This window comes from Ranitomeya imitator, chromosome 4, assembly GCF_032444005.1.
Source record: "Ranitomeya imitator isolate aRanImi1 chromosome 4, aRanImi1.pri, whole genome shotgun sequence".
Lineage (NCBI taxonomy): Eukaryota > Metazoa > Chordata > Amphibia > Anura > Dendrobatidae > Ranitomeya > Ranitomeya imitator.
Genome location: NC_091285.1, coordinates 492,356,096 through 492,373,828, shown reverse-complemented (window position 1 = coordinate 492,373,828; position 17,733 = coordinate 492,356,096). Strand labels below are relative to the sequence as shown.

The following is a 17,733-nucleotide window of genomic DNA, read 5'->3' as shown; positions in this document are numbered from 1 at the left end:
TCCTCCCTGATTTTTTTCAAGACTAAGGGAATTAGAGCTATCGGAGGAAACACATAAGCTAGATGGAATTTCCATGGAATTAACAACGCGTCTATAGCCACTGGACTCCCCCGAGGATCTATCGAGCAGAAGGCCTCCGTTTTCCGATTTTGATTGTTTGCAAATAGATCTATATCCGGGGCCCCCCAAAGATCCACTATGCGTTTGAATATTCTTGTATTTAACTCCCATTCCCCCTGTTTTAATTGGGTTCTGCTTAGAAAATCTGCAGTTTGATTTTCTGACCCTTTTATGTGAAGGGCTGTCAGGGAGGACAAGTTGGCTTCTGCTTGTGACATGATGAAATTTGTCACTTTCATTAGGGATTGAGACCTCGTCCCTCCCTGATGGTTTAAATATGCTACTACCACCCTGTTGTCCGTCAGTACTCTCACGTGGTGGGAACGGAGGGATGTTAAAAAATGATTGATGGCGTACTGAACTGCTAAAAGCTCCTTCATGTTTGAAGTAAGGTCTTTTTCTTCTACTGACCAAGGACCTTGGGCAATTTGCCTGTTTAGGTGGGCCCCCCACCCCCAAGGACTTGCGTCTGTGGTCAGGATTATCGAGACCGGCCATACCCATGGAACCCCCCTCCTGAGATTGGACGGGTCTGTCCACCAAGCTAAGGAAGTTTTTGTCCGAGAGGATATTTTTAATTGCTTTTCTAAATTTCCTCCTGCGTGGGATACCGCCTCTAGTATTTCCCACTGGAGATCTCTCGAGTGGCTCTGAGCCCACTGTACCGCTGGGATACAGGATGTCATTGACCCCAGTATGGACATGGCTCTCCTTAGAGTGATCAGAGGAGAGATACTCAACTGATTCACTAGATGTATCATGTTGGATACTTTTTCTTCCGGCAGACGACACTCTTGCTTTGTTGAGTCTATTACTATCCCCAAGTACAACTGTACTTGAGATGGGATAAGCCTGGATTTTTCCAGGTTCAAAAACCATCCTAGATTCGATAGGGCTACCATCACTCTGTTTAGTTGCTGGCTGCAATGTAGAGAGGAACTGCCCATCACTAGGAGGTCGTCCAGATAAGGCACAATCAATATGTTTTGTTCCCTTATATGGGCCATTACTTCCGCCATTAATTTTGTGAATACTCTCGGGGCAATGGCTAGACCAAACGGAAGAGCCCTGTATTGGTAATGTTTCAGTTCCCCTTGTATCATTACTGCAACCCTGAGATATTTCCGGAAATCCGGATGGATTGGCACATGATAGTATGCGTCCTTTAAGTCTATAACAGTCATGAAACAAGACGGGATAAGGGATCTGACACATGATTTTATTGTCTCCATTTTGAATTTTTCTATCACCAGGTATCTGTTTAGTTGTTTCAAATTTATAATTACTCTGAAAGTTCCGTCCGGCTTTGTTCGAAGAAAGAGCGGAGAATAAAACCCCCTCGTCTCTTCCTGTTGCGGAACTTCCTGTAAGACTTTCTTCTCCAGAAGACTGAGAACTTCTCTCTGGATACTCAGCTGTTCGATCTCTGACTTTCTTCGTGGTGTGACCACAAACTGATTGTGTGGCATTGTGTGAAAGATTAGTCTTAGGCCCGTCTTTATGATGTTTAGAGTCCAGGCACTTCCAGAAATTTTTTCCCAGGTTGGAAGAAAGTGGGTCAGTCTCCCTCCTACCTGGGGCACACCCTCATTGTGGCTGTTTTTTATTATCCGGCTTGTTGAACATGAAACCTCCTCTTTTGAATTTTCTGTCTTCCCACCCCTCCTTTTGGTTTTTTGGGGGGCGTCTGTGTGTGAACCTCCTTCCTCGAAAGGGCCGCCTATAAGATTGATTTAGGAATCCCGGAAAGGCTTTCTTTTTATCAACCGCTTTTTCGAGGACATCGTCTAGGGTGGGACCGAACAAATATTCACCTTCACACGGAATGGAACACAACTTAGCTTTAGTTTGCAGGTCCCCCGGCCAGCACTTTAGCCATAGTGCTCTCCTAGCCGCATTTGAGAAGGAAGCCGATCTTGCCGTCAGTCTAACTGAGTCTATTGAGGCATCTGCTAAATACGCAGCGGCACCTCTCATCGCTGACACAGAGTCCAGTATAGACTCTCTCGGGGTTTTATTTTTTAATTGAGTCTCTAAATGATCCAGCCAGACCATTAGTGCTCTAGCTGTACACGTAGCAGCTATACCGGGTTTTAGCCCCCCGCTGGCGGCCTCCCAGGACCCTTTTAGGAAGACATCGGCCTTTTTATCCATAGGATCCTTGAGGGTCCCCATATCTTCAAAAGGCAGAGCGAACTTTTTAGAGGCTTTCGCGATGGCGACGTCTAATTTTGGCGCTTTTCCCCATGAGGCGCAGGCTGGGTCATCAAATGGGTATTTCCTTTTGGGTGTTAACAGTACTTTTTTGTCTGGTCTTTTCCACTCCTTTTTTATAAGGGCTTGAATTTTTTCATTTAATGGGAACACTCTGTACTTCTTTTGTTCCAGGCCACTAAACATAAGATCTTGTACAGATTTTTTGGAACGAGTGTCTGCCAGACCCATTGTCGCCCTAACCATTTTTACCAACGCATCCGTTTCATCTATTGGGAAACAGTTGCGACCGCTTTCTGAAGATGCGGAGGAGGATGATGAAGCTGTAGAGCTATCAGAATCCTCACTCGTACTATCTCCCTCGCTGGAGCTGTAATCTGGAGATTTTTCTTTATGTTTTCTTTTACGGTTTTTTACGCTTTTTAATGCGTCCGCTACTTGGGTTTTAATTAAATCTTTTAATTCAGATGTGAAACTTGGTGTCTCCTCATCAATGGTGTTCTTAATACATGGCGCACAGAGTTTTTTAACCCATGAATCCGGCAAATCTGCTGAACAAAGCGGGCATACTCTATGTTTACTTTTCCCCTGGCATTTCTTTCCCTAGGAAACAATAAACCCCTATTAGAATTTCCACTTTCACGGAGGTCACTTACCCTCCTAATGTGAGGAAGATACCGGTTGTGGCTTTGAGGATGCCTCCTCCAGTTGAACCACCGTCTCCCTCCTGGATCCACCAGAGCCTCTGCTACGCTGGGATCCTGAGCTGCTGCGCTGCGTGGGTTTTCTTGAAGAATGGCGCTCCTTCGGGTTCTTTGTCACAGGGGCCTGTGAAATTTCTTCCACCGACTGCTCTATTCCACTCATGGTGGTAATCTCTGAGCAGCGGTATGCCCCTTTCCTTCCGGATATATACCGATGGAGCGGCGCCAGGCAACTTCCAGTTTACCCAGAGGTGCCCTGCGCCGCCCCGGAAGTGACCCCCGCGCCTGCGCAGTAAGTCGCCGGACCTCGCGCGCGCGCTCACTACTTGCCGGCTCACAGGAGGGACGGAGCTTCTGCAGCCGCTGCTGCACCCTGCGTCCTGCCGCTTGTCGGTGACCGGCGTCACCACCCCCTGTGCGCCTCATGGACCGGCGGAGGAAACCTCCAGGTAGCCGCCGCTACCTATTACCGACCACCTCCATTGAAAAGAGAAGAGGCAGGCTCGGTCCTCTTCACTGCCTCCCCTCCGCGCATATCCACGAGGCCCGCCGACCCCGGAATGCGCCTTCAGGGAGGAATCCACCCGTGACCGTGGCAGGGCCCCCCGCTGCCTGAACTCGGCCCGATGGTCCCTGGACTCCTGGATGGTAAGCTGTGGGTCCCCGTCGGGGACAGGAAACCGAACTGAGGTGGAGGAGAGGTCCCGCCTTTTTAACCTGTGGGTTTCCTGTCCCTGAGGGCGGATCCCTCTCTCGTTAGTGCCGTCATGGGGTAGGAGAAATAAACATATACTCACCTTCTGAAGGCCAATTGAAGACCTGGCGCCTGTGTGCGGTGCACGCAGCAGCTTCCAGTCCCAGGGTTGGTATGAGCGCAGGACCTGTGAGGATGTCGCGGTCACATGACCGTGACATCATGGAAGGTCCTTCTCGCATAGCATCCTTGGCACCGGAACCTGCCGCTTGCACTGCCGAGGACAGCGCGCCACGTCGGAGGGTGAGAATAACTTTTTTTTTATTATTATTTGTAACATTAGATCTTTTTACTATTGATGCTGCATACGCATCATCAATAGTAAAAAGTCGGTCACACAGGGTTAATAGCTGCATTAACGGAGTGCGTTATACCGCGGCATAACACGGTCCATTAATGCAGCCATTAACCCTGTGTGAGGGATGACTGGAGGGGAGTATGGAGCAGGCACTGACTGCGGGGAGGAAGGAGCGGCCATTTTGTCGTCGGACTGTGCCAGTCGCTGATTGGTCGTGGCAATTGTCGTGGGCAATTGCCACGACAGAGGCCGCGACCAATGAATATCCGTGACAGACAGATAGAAGGACAGACGGAAGTGACCCTTAGACAATTATATAGTAGATAGCAGCCACATAGTATATAGCACAGGCCACGTAGTATATAGAAGTACTACGTGGCCTGTGGCATATACCATGTGGCTGCTATATACATATTGTAGAATAACCGATGCATGAATATAGGCCACGCAGTAAATAACACTGCCCACGTAGTATATAACACATCCCACACAGTATATAGCAGCCACGGAGTATATAACACAGCCTACGTAGTATGTAACACTGGCCACGTAATATATAGCACAGCCCACATAGTATCTAACAGTGGCCACGTAGTATATAGCACGCAGTATAGAACACAGCCCACGTAGTATACAGCACAGCCAAGTAGTATATAACACTGCCCACGTAGTATATAGCAGCCATGTAGTATATAACGCAGCCCATGCAGTATAGAACACAGCCCACATAGTATCTAACACTGGCCAGGTAGTATATAGCAGCCACACGGTAAGTAACACAGCCCACGTAGTATATAGCAGTGTGGGCACCATATCCCTGTTAAAAAAAATAATTAAAATAAAAAATAGTTAATATACTCACCCGCCGGCGGGATCCAGCGAAAATCTGGCGGTGCGCGCGCGGCTGCCGCCATCTTTCGTTCCCAGGATGCATTGCGAACTTACCCAGATGACTTAGCGGTCTCGCGAGACCGATAAGGCTTCTGTGTAATTTCACAATGCATCTCTGGGAACGGAAGCTGGCGGCAGGCGCGAGCGCATCGTCGGACTATGGAAGGTGAGAATAGCCGTTTTTTTTGTTTTTTTTAATTATTTTTAACATTAGATCTTTTTACTATTGATGCTGCAACAAACCATGAAGCAAATACAAAACGGAACCCTAGACATAGGCAGCATCAATAGTAAAAACTTGGTCACACAGGGTTAATAACAGCAGTTACGGAGTGCGTTACCCGCGGCATAACGCGGTCCGTTACCGCTGGCATTAACCCTGTGTGAGCGGTGACTGGAGGGGAGTATGCGGGTGCCGGGCACTGACTGCAGGGGAGTAGGGAGGGACTAATCAAACTGTGCCCGTCGCCGATTGGTCAATTCACACTGAAGGCATCAAAACTATGAATTAACACATGTGGAATTATATACTTAACAGAAAAGTGTGAAACAACTGAAATTATGTCTTATATTCTAGGTTCCTCAAAGTAGCCACCTTTTGCTTTGATGACTGCTTTGCACACTCTTGGCATTCTCTTGATGAGCTTCAAGAGGTAGTCACCGGGAATGGTTTTCAATTCACAGGTGTGTTGTCAGGTTTAATAAGTAAGATTTCTTGCCTTATAAATGGTGTTGGGACCATCAGTTGTGTTGTGCAGAAGTCTGGTGGATACACAGCAGATAGTCCTACTGAATAGACTGTTAGAATTTGTATTATGGCAAGAAAAAAGCAGCTAACTAAAGAAAAACGAGTGGCCATCATTACTTTAAGAAATGAAGGTCAGTCAGTCTGAAAAATTGGGAAAACTTTGAAAGTGTCCCCACGTGCAGTGGCAAAAACCATCAAGCGCTACAAAGAAACTGGCTCACATTAGGACCGCCCCAGGAAAGGAAGACCAAGAGTCACCTCTGCTTCTGAGGATAAGTTTATCTAAGTCACCAGCCTCAGAAATCGCAGGTTAACAGCCAGTCAGATTAGAGACCAGGTCAATGCCACACAGAGTTCTAGCAGCAGACATATCTCTACAACAACTCTTAAGAGGAGACTTTGTGCAGCAAACCTTCATGGTAAAATAGCTGCTAGAAGAGACTTGTTTGGGATAAAGAACACAAGGGATGGACATTAGACCAGTGGAAATCTGTGCTTTGGTCTGATGAGTCCAAATTTGAGATCTTTGTTTCCATCCACCGTGTCTTTGTGCGACGCAGAAAAGGCGAATGGATGGACCCTACATGCCTGCTTCCCACCGTGAAGCATGGAGGAGGAGGTGTGATGGTGTGGGGGTGCTTTGCTGGTGACGCTGTTGGCGATTTATTCAAAATTGAAGGCATACTGAACCAGCATGGCTACCAGCCCTGGGACCACCGGAAGCTGCCGCTTGCAATGGACATGCATATTCTAGAATTCCCGATGCGTTAGAATCAGGCCACCATCTAGTGTGTATGTGTGTGTGTGTGTGTGTGTGTGTGTGTGTATGTATGTATGTGTATATATATATATGTATGTGTGTATATATATATATATGTATGTGTGTATATATATATATATATATATATATATATATATACAGTGGGGCAAAAAAGTATTTAGTCAGTCAGCAATAGTGCAAGTTCCACCACTTAAAAAGATGAGAGGCGTCTGTAATTTACATCGTAGGTAGACCTCAACTATGGGAGACAAACTGAGAAAAAAAAATCCAGAAAATCACATTGTCTGTTTTTTTATCATTTTTTTTGCATATTATGGTGGAAAATAAGTATTTGGTCAGAAACAAACAATCAAGATTTCTGGCTCTCACAGACCTGTAACTTCTTCTTTAAGAGTCTCCTCTTTCCTCCACTCATTACCTGTAGTAATGGCACCTGTTTAAACTTGTTATCAGTATAAAAAGACACCTGTGCACACCCTCAAACAGTCTGACTCCAAACTCCACTATGGTGAAGACCAAAGAGCTGTCAAAGGACACCAGAAACAAAATTGTAGCCCTGCACCAGGCTGGGAAGACTGAATCTGCAATAGCCAACCAGCTTGGAGTGAAGAAATCAACAGTGGGAGCAATAATTAGAAAATGGAAGACATACAAGACCACTGATAATCTCCTTCGATCTGGGGCTCCACGCAAAATCCCACCCCGTGGGGTCAGAATGATCACAAGAACGGTGAGCAAAAATCCCAGAACCACGTGGGGGGACCTAGTGAATGAACTGCAGAGAGCTGGGACCAATGTAACAAGGCCTACCATAAGTAACACACTACGCCACCATGGACTCAGATCCTGCAGTGCCAGACGTGTCCCACTGCTTAAGCCAGTACATGTCCGGGCCCGTCTGAAGTTTGCTAGAGAGCATTTGGATGATCCAGAGGAGTTTTGGGAGAATGTCCTATGGTCTGATGAAACCAAACTGGAACTGTTTGGTAGAAACACAACTTGTCGTGTTTGGAGGAAAAAGAATACTGAGTTGCATCCATCAAACACCATACCTACTGTAAAGCATGGTGGTGGAAACATCATGCTTTGGGGCTGTTTCTCTGCAAAGGGGCCAGGACGACTGATCTGGGTACATGAAAGAATGAATGGGGCCATGTATCGTGAGATTTTGAGTGCAAACCTCCTTCCATCAGCAAGGGCATTGAAGATGAAACGTGGCTGGGTCTTTCAACATGACAATGATCCAAAGCACACCACCAGGGCAACGAAGTAGTGGCTTCGTAAGAAGCATTTCAAGGTCCTGGAGTGGCCTAGCCAGTCTCCAGATCTCAACCCTATAGAAAACCTTTGGAGGGAGTTGAAAGTCCGTGTTGCCAAGCGAAAAGCCCAAAACATCACTGCTCTAGAGGAGATCTGCACGGAGGAATGGGCCAACATACCAACAACACTGTGTGGCAACCTTGTGAAGACTTACAGAAAACGTTTGACCTCTGTCATTGCCAACAAAGGATATATTACAAAGTATTGAGATGAAATTTTGTTTCTGACCAAATACTTATTTTCCACCATAATATGCAAATAAAATGTTAAAAAAACAGACAATGCGATTTTCTGGATTTTTTTTTCTCAGTTTGTCTCCCATAGTTGAGGTCTACCTACGATGTAAATTACAGACGCCTCTCATCTTTTTAAGTGGTGGAACTTGCACTATTGCTGACTGACTAAATACTTTTTTGCCCCACTGTATATATATATATATATATATATATATATATATATATATATATATATATATATATATATATATATATATATATATATATATATATATATATATACACACATATATAATTTTTTTTTTTTTTTAAGAGACTTTACGAGGGTCATTTTACAAAACCACTTTAAGACTAATTTTACACATTGTGTAATTTAGCCTCTTCCATTGACACCAACTAAACTTTCCCAGTGCTTCTGTGCTAGATTATTCAGTGTTTCTGCATGGTAGGATGTTTATTTTAATGAAGGTGACAAAATATGTCATTTTGCCTCATGTCACTCCATATGGAGCACAAAGTTTTAATAATACTTCAAAAGGCACCCATCCCAGTAGGTTAGAGAAAGGATCATCAGACAGATTGTGAAGTCTAAGTAACTACGGTAACTATGGGCAGGTACCCGACACCCGCAGTAAAAGCAAAAGGTCCCGCAGAGAAAGCCAAGCTAATAAAGTTATTCTCCATATCCTGGTTGTCTGATGCTGCCGATAGACACAACACTGTGGGCCGATCCGGATTAGGGTAGCCTGATATCTCCAACATGAGTCAGCCGCCCTCCAATGAGCCTACACCAAAGTACAAGACCAAGCACTTATAATTCTGAAAATGTGAAAAATGTGATGACGTGAGCACATACATTCCCGACTACTATACTCTAGTCTAGCTAACATTAAGAAGTTTGCGTCTATTCTCCAGACGTGTCTGCTGTAACACCCCGGAGCATCATTTCTTACCACTCTGCCTTGTTCCATTCCTTTATCCTTTCTGGAAAAGTAGGAATAGATTGACAACTGGGTGTTACCAATTGGGGAAGGTGTTTACACACCCGGACACTGCCCATATGATAAAACAGGAATGGTAACACCCAGTTGTCAATTATTCATAAATGTTCAGGAGGAAACAGCAGAGGAGAAGCATAATGCAGAGTTAAAAAGAAAAGCAGCTCCAGGAGTGGGAGCATATGCCTACGGTTTACTAACACTGGAATTGTAGATCCCTATGTTCTTTACATGCACTGCTGATTGTTCCTTACCGTACTTATAGCGGGTATATGTTCCTTTTGTTTCTGTCTTAGGTTTTGCCTGTTTAATGGCCAGTGTGAACATGCTCCTACACATTGCACGTATGCCAGCTTACACTCCAGCTCATTTCTTTTGGTTTTTCTTTAGGTTCTTGCACTCCGTGTATGTGCGGCCTCTAGTAATGAGCAAACGTGCTCGGATAAGGTGTTATCAGAGAAAGCTCATGTGCTAACCGAGTGACTCTGGCGTGCTCAAATAATATGTTCTCGAGTCCCTGTGGCTGCAGGTCTAACAGACGCAATACATGCAGGGATTTCCTGTTTATTAGACAATTCCTGCATGTGTTTCAGCTGTCAAACAGCCGCGAGACAGGCAGGCGCGGAGACTTGAACATATTATTTGAGCACACCAAAGTCACTCGTTAGCACCTGAGCATTCTCAGATAACACCTTATCTGAGCACATTTGCTCATCACTAGTGGCCTCGCTTTCTTTGAGCATGGCATTACATTTATATAGCTTCCCATTCAGTGTATCCATTGCTGGGCCCCGGTCCTGTTCAGCCCTTATTTACACTGAGGTCATTTTTGAGACATTGTAAGGTTTTAATACTAGAACAGTGAGAGATGAAAGGATGAAACCGTGACCCATGGGCCGCACCATGCCCTTGCCCACTTGCTGTCACTGCTATCCACATCCTAGGGATGCAGATAACGGCAAATACACTGGTGGAGGATGGAGCCACTGGCTCCTTCTTCCACCAATCAGCATGTGCTACTGAGCCAGCTGACGTCACTTCACTGCATCAGTTGTGTGGAGAGTCAGTGCATCGGAGAAGGCCAGAGCAGAGTGCAGGGGAAACAGGAGCTCACACTGTACAGAGGAGGCGCTTCGGGGACTCGCACTGTATACAGGAGGCGCGGCGGGGGCTCACACTGTACACAGGAGGCACGGCGGGGGCTCACACTGTACACAGGAGGCGCTTCGGGGGCTCACACTGTACACAGGAGGAGCATGCGGGGGCTCACACTACACAAGAGGCGCGGCGGGGGCTCACACTGTACACAGGAGGCGCGGGGGGGCTCACACTGTACACAGGAGGTGCGGCGGGGGCTCACAATGTACACAGGAGGCACGGCGGGGGCTCACACTGTACACAGGAGGCACGGCGGGGGCTCACTGTACACAGGAGGCACGGCGGGGGCTCACACTGTACACAGGAGGCGCGGCGGGGGCTCACTGTACACAGGAGGCGCGGCGGGGGCTCACACTGTACACAGGAGACGCAGCGGGGCTCACTACACAGGAGACGCGGCGGGGGCTCACTGTACACAGGAGGTGCGGAGGGGGCTCACACTGTACACAGGAGGTGCGGAGGGGGCTCACACTGTACACAGGAGGTGCGGAGGGGGCTCACACTGTACACAGGAGATGCGGAGGGGGCTCACACTGTACACAGGAGATGCGGAGGGGGCTCACTGTACACAGGAGGCGCTGCAGGGCTCACAATGTACACAGGAGGTGCTGCGGGACTCACTGTACACAGGAGGTGCCTAATACTGTATATAGGAGGTGCTGCGGGGGTTCACACTGTACACAGGAGGTGCGGAGGGGGCTCACTACACAGGAGGTGCGGAGGGGCTCACTGTACACAGGAGGTGCGGAGGGGGCTCACACTGTACACAGGAGGTGCGGAGGGGGCTCACACTGTACACAGGAGGTGCGGAGGGGGCTCACTGTACACAGGAGGCGCTGCAGGGCTCACAATGTACACAGGAGGTGCTGCGGGACTCACTGTACACAGGAGGTGCCTAATACTGTATATAGGAGGTGCTGCGGGGGTTCACACTGTACACAGGAGGTGCGGAGGGGGCTCACTACACAGGAGGTGCTGCGGGGCTCACACTGTACACAGGAGGTGCGGAGGGGGCTCATACTGTACAAAGGAGGTGCCTAATACTGTATATAGGAAGTGCTGTGGGGCTCACTGTACACAGGAGTTGCCAAATACTGTATATAGGAGGTGCTGCGGGGATTCACACTGTACACAGGAGGTGCTCATACTGTATACAGAGGGGCTACATGAGGGCTCACCTGTATGTGGGCTCTTATGGCAGATAGAGGGTTGTGTGTGGGTTGATAAGGCATAAAGGGGATGTCAGCGTACTTAATTCTGCTCAATATTAAGTGATAAAATTAATATAAAATAATACACTAATATTGAGTATAACTATGATCAGCCTATTGGCAGTCAGTGAATTTCATGGGGCCCCTCGGGTAAATTGTCCACCCCTGCCCTATGTTATTTAGATCTACTATTGTTTTGTACTTACTTACAGCAGCATATATGTTTATTTTTCTTCTTAGGTTTTTTCGCAGTTTTTTTTTTTTTTTTTTTAACTGGAATTGTCAGCCATAGTTATAGCTCCTTGCTTAAAAGACACCGTGCGATGCTAAAGAACACTTACCGGAATTAAACAACTGTCAGAATCCCGAGCCTTAATGTCCACATTTCCCAAGTGGAGTACAGAGGCTAAAATTCTAAAGATTCCCATCTGATATTGATCTCCGATTCCTAAAACAGCAGTTTGAAAAGAAATCAATTCGACACCGACCTAAACAGGCAAATGTAGTAGATACAACATTAGTCTATGGAGGGGACAACGTGACCACCCACCCAGTAAAGCACAAGCGTGCCTGGTGTTCCGCAGTTCTTTCGCATCATCAACAGCATCGATCACAGGGCTTCTCCCTTGGTTGGTATAGTGGAAACTGGTGGCATTTCCTTGGGTAAAGAAGCGATGTGTAGAAGAAATGTGATTATTATTTGTGGATTAAGATTACCAGAAAGAATTCACAATAATAAACAAGAACTCCAACCCCTGGACTGGGGTGATGGTTTTGGGTTCGGTATTTCACAGCCTATACCTTCCTATTATTCTGGGTCCTGCTCTGCCCCCGGCTATTGAGGCCGCCACATAGAGAAGTGAAATACTAGAGATAGGACCACATTGGCGCAGTGGGATGGCTTTTACGCTTTTTTGATCAAAATATTGTTAACTACGTATCCTATGTTATTTACATGCACAATTACTATTCTCTTACTGCAAGGTATTTGTTCATTGTTTTTCTCCTAAGGTTTATTCTGAAATTATGATAACATATGTCACTATTTGTTACCACCTCGTTTTTCACAGGGGTGAAATAGAACAGTATGAAGCTATTCAGCACATGTGATGGTAGAAAAGGCCCCTGTGAAGTCACCTTACAGAGACCGTCCGGGTGAAATAAGTCTCCTAGCCTCCCACCCAAACAGAAAGATCTATCAAACACCGGGGGAACACGAGGCCATCGAGATTAATGATTCTGTGGACAGATCTGTGCCCGGGGGTGGCGCGCACTTCCTGCTGGATTTTTACAAGTATTTCTACATGACTAGGCTTTCGGTAACCTTTGACTGCAGCAGGTAAGTGATCACATGCCTCCATGCACATTAATGCAGAAGAACAGGTTTACGCATTTATCTGTGTATTAGCTGTCATACACAAATGATAATATACAATCATAATAGAAAGTTTACACTACATTTTACTTCTAAAGCAATTTTTTTTATGATGGCTACCAAGCATTAAAGGGAATTTGTCACCAGGCTCTTGCTATTTAACCTGAGAGCAGCATGATGTAGGGATAGAGACCCTGATTCCAGCAATATATCACTAACTGGGCTGCTTAAGGCACTTTTGATATTACCAATGTATATGCTGCAGATCTAGCAGTTCTCTGAATGCAGAGCTCAGTATAACCCCGCCAACACCGGGACATAAAAGAGAGGACACAGGCAGGACAGCATGGGATCATAGAGGATTCTTTCTTTGAGGTAAAACATTGCTGAAAAACAGACAGTGAAATGTTTTACCTCAAAAGAAAAACAACATATATGAACACATGCTGTCCTGTCTGTACACTATTTTGCGTCTTCCCTGCCCAGGAGCTGTGCTATGATCAGACCATGTTCCTGTGTGGTCAGACACAGCCATTACACTGTACACAGCAGAGGTATATTTATAAGATTATCTCAGCACAGGAACATTTTATTTAACACATCCAAATGTGGAACTTATTCCAAGATCTATTGATTAAAATGTACTTTGTGGTAAAACTCCTTTTAAGGGCATTTTATTGCACAGAACGACAATGCAATAATAAATCTACAACTTTCCTGTCTACACAAGGCATTAAAATAATGCAATAATAGGGAGCAAGGTCTTCTAATTTTCTTTTTTATATAAATTTTGTTAATGTGGGTGCCTGCTCTGATAACCAATGCTGGGCTATCAGCTTCCTGGCCATGTATAACATGCGTGCCATAGCATTTTGCCATGTTCATCAGTGCTCAGATCTTCTATATACCCCAGTATACATGCTAATGGTAAGTGATCAGTATTGACTGAGCGTGTTCTATCTGCATGTGTTATTAATGTGTTGCAAAGAACAAACCCCTTTGTCACCTACTTTTCCATAGCAACAAAAAGAATGGGCATATCATATTCAACATGCCCGACCCTTCTCGGTCTCATGGGGAGAGTCCACATTCTTCTGTAGACATTGGGTTGGCAAACGTTCTCACCAACACAGATTTTTAGTCCCATGTTGAACCATTCTGTTCACAATCCCTTGTAATATTTGCCATTTTTATAACATACCTAGTTTAAGTGCACTGAACTCCGGAAGAGAGGCCGAGGCGCACAATTGGTAAAATATGTGGTAATTTCTCTCCTCGTCAGCCTAAAACAAAGAACAGCATACATAGAGAAAAGTCAGTCCGTACAGTCATGGACAAAAATTTTGAGAATGAGACAAATATTAATTTTTCCAAAGTCTACTGCTTCATTTTTTCTAATGGCAATTTGCATATACTCCTGAATGTCAGAGTGATCAGCTTAACAGCAATTACTGTACTTGCAAAGTCAATATTTGCCCAGAAAATGAACTTTAACCCCCAAAACACATTTCAACATCATTGCAGTCCTGCCTTAAAAGGAGCAGCTAACATCGTTTTAGTGATTGATCCATTAACACAGGTGTGGGTGTTGATGAGGACAGGGCTGGCGATCAATCAGTCATGATTAAGTAAGAATGACATCACTGGACACTTTAAAAGGAGGTTGGTGCTTGGTATCATTGTTTCTCTTCAGTTAACCATGGTTATCCCTAAAGAAACACGTGCAGCCATCATTGCACTGCACAAAAATGGCCTAACAGGGAAGAGTATCGCAGCTACAAAGATTGCACCTCAGTCAACAATCTATCGCATCATCAAGAACTTCAAGGAGAGAGCCTCCATTGTTGTCAAAAAGGCTCCAGGGCGCCCAAGAAAGACCAGCAAGCGCCAGGACCGTATCTTAAAACTGTTTCAGCTGCGGGATCGGACTACCAGCAGTGCCGAGCTTGCTCAGGAATGGCAGCAGGCTGGTGTGAGTGCTTCTGCATGCACTGTGAGGCGGAGACTCTTTGAGCAAGGCCTGGTTTCAAGGAAGGCAGCAAAGAAGCCACTTCTCTCCATAAAAAACATCAGGGACCGACTGATATTCTGCAAAAGGTACAGGGAGTGGACTGCTGAGGACTGGGGCAAAGTCATTTTCTCTGATGAATCCCCTTTTCGATTGTTTGGGACATCTGGAAAACAGCTTATTCAGAGAAGAAGAGGTGAGCGCTACCCACCAGTCTTGTCTCTTGCCAACTGTAAAGCATCCTGAAACCATTCATGTGTGGGGTTGCTTCTCAGCCAAGGGAATCGGCTCACTCACAGTCTTGCCTAAAAACACAACCATGAATAAAGAATGGTACCAGAATGTCCTCCAAGAGCAACTTCTCCCAACCGTCCAAGAGCAGTTTGGCACCCAACAATGCCTTTTCCAGCATGATGGAGCACCTTGCCATAAAGCAAAGGTGATAACTAAATGGCTCATGGAACAAAACAGAGATTTTGGGTCCATGGCCTGGAAACTCCCCAGATCTTAATCCCATTGAGAACTTGTGGTCAATCATCAAGAGACGGGTGGACAAACAAAAACCAACAAATTCTGGCAAAATGCAAGCATTGATTATGCAAGAATGGACTGCTATCAGTCAGGATTTGGTCCAGAAGTTGATTGAGAGCATGCCAGGGAGAATTGCAGAGGTCTTGAAGAAGAAGGGTCAACACTGCAAATATTGACTTGCTGCATTAACTCATTCTAACTGTCAATATAACCTATTGGTACTCATAATATGATTGCAATTATATTTCTGTATGTGATATAAACATCAGACAAACACTAATAAAAACCAGAGGGCAGCAGATCATGTGAAAATATAATTTTGGTGTCATTCTCAAAACTTTTGGCCGTGACTGTATATTACTGCATCGCTCACAAAGCCCGGCAAGCATTAAATCTGACAGCTAACCCTGTGCGTAGTATACACAGGCTGACTCCGCATGTGGACTGAGGACGAGGCATTTATGTCCCCACAAAACCTGCTCATTTTAGGCTTTGGAATTATTTCAGTTCCCAGAAAGAGACAAAGCTAACCAAAAATGGAAATGGTACCGAAATGTATTTTCTTTTTCTTTTTACATCCCCAATAATGTATTTATGGCACAACATTTAATCACCAGGCCTTATACATCATCTTACAGAAGTTTCTAACCCTAGTAGAGGAATCCAAGCACTCAGATGCCACCAGAGCAAGCAGGGTGCATTCACATAGTCTATGAAGCAGAACATGTCTGAGAACAGATGACTGACCATGCATGAAGGCCAGATTAACCCCGTGCTGGGCACTCTGGGCAGATGTTCTGGTCTTACAGCAGAAGATCACTGGATACTAGGTCTAGAGAATCTGATGGGATTGTATTAACCCTGAATCCTCAAAATAAAAAAATGCTCTGAATAATGTAGAATAAGGGGGAAAAAAAAAAAAAATCAACTTTTCGTCTGGGACCATTTCCACATAGAACCATATATCCATGAGTGTGCAATTGGTTATTAGCCTCATTAAAGGAAATCTATTGCCAGATTCATGCAGCCCCACATGATGAGCGAGGGCAGAGGGCTAAGCCTGCTGACTGACAGCTTCACGTCTCTGTAGTGTAGGGAGAAAGCTGTCAAATCAGCAGTGGAAGGACAGGGTGCGCCCACAGCTCCCAAATATTGGGACTCCAACACCGCCTTCCAATGCAGCTAAGAAGCAGTGATTTTAGAGAACATTGGTACTACAAAAATAAATGACGCACCGCTGGAATCAGGGTCTCTGTCGCTACCATGAGCTGGGGCAGTCTACCTGGTGACAGATTCCCTCAGAAGCACTGGTATCTGAGTACAGCTAATTATTAAAGGGATCTTTCAGGTTTACAATAGTTTATGCCATAAGCATCCTTTGTATACAAAGAAGAAAATCAATGTTCCTTTGCCCTGCTGCTTCAGCCTCTCCACCATCACCCACAGCCCTTATGGACATGGCGGCAACGATGACGTCACCAGTGCAGCCATGACAACAAAGACCGGGGACACCATTGGAGTGGTAGGGCATAAATAACGCTGATTTTATTTTTATTCTTAGAATGAATTGTAACCGTGCAAAAGCGTTTTTAGAGATCGGACGTGATCAATAATCATCCTTAAAGCATCTCTCCTTTCTCACAAAAAAATATACAAATGTCTCACTGGCCCTAGGGAGTACAGCCATCTAATAAGAAAGATCTCAGTTTGATCTCATTTGTTACTTTTAAGCCCATAGAACATGAGTGAATGTGGGGGGGGTTTTTGTAGTTCAAGGGGTTTTCCAGCAAACAAAGGACACTTTAATCAATAGATCTTAGAATAATAAGTTCCACATTTGGATGTGCTAAATAAAATGTTCCTGTGCTGAGATAATCTTATAAATGTGCCCTGTGTACTGTGTAATGGCTGTGTCTGACCATACAGGAACATGGTCTGTTCATAGCACAGCTCCTGGGCAGCGGAGGACGCCAAAGAGAGGATACAGACAGGACAGCACGAGAGGTAAAACATTTGCCTGCCTGTTTTTAAACAATGTTTCCCTCAAAGAAAGAATCAGCAGTGATCCCATGCTGTCCTGTCTGTATACTCTTGATTCCTCGATGGTCAGACACGGCCATTATACAGTACACAGCAGGGGCACAATTATAAGATCATCTCTGCACAGAAACTTTTTTTTTTTTTTTTTTACACATCCAATTGTGGAAATTCTAATAATTAACCCCTTCATGACCCAGCCTATTTTGACCTTAACCCCTTTACCCCCAAGGGTGGTTTGCACGTTAATGACCAGGCCAATTTTTACAATTCTGACCACTGTCCCTTTATGAGGTTATAACTCCGAAACGCTTCAACGGATCCTGGTGATTCTGACATTGTTTTCTCG

At 45.3% G+C, this 17,733-nt stretch overlaps 1 protein-coding gene across 5 annotated transcripts in view; it reads right to left on the bottom strand.

Annotated features, from left to right (window-relative positions):
* MYO5A (myosin VA) overlaps nucleotides 1–17,733 on the bottom strand; it is a 256,332-nt gene that overhangs the window by 96,156 nt on the left and 142,443 nt on the right. For all 5 annotated transcript variants that reach the window (XM_069765977.1, XM_069765976.1, XM_069765978.1 and 2 more), the window contains exons 7-9: nucleotides 14,010–14,091; nucleotides 11,984–12,091; nucleotides 11,775–11,881 (exon numbers count right to left, since the gene is read on the bottom strand). In XM_069765977.1, the coding sequence (XP_069622078.1) occupies nucleotides 11,775–11,881; nucleotides 11,984–12,091; nucleotides 14,010–14,091 (297 nt within the window). The remainder of the gene's footprint in view (nucleotides 1–11,774; nucleotides 11,882–11,983; nucleotides 12,092–14,009; nucleotides 14,092–17,733) is intronic.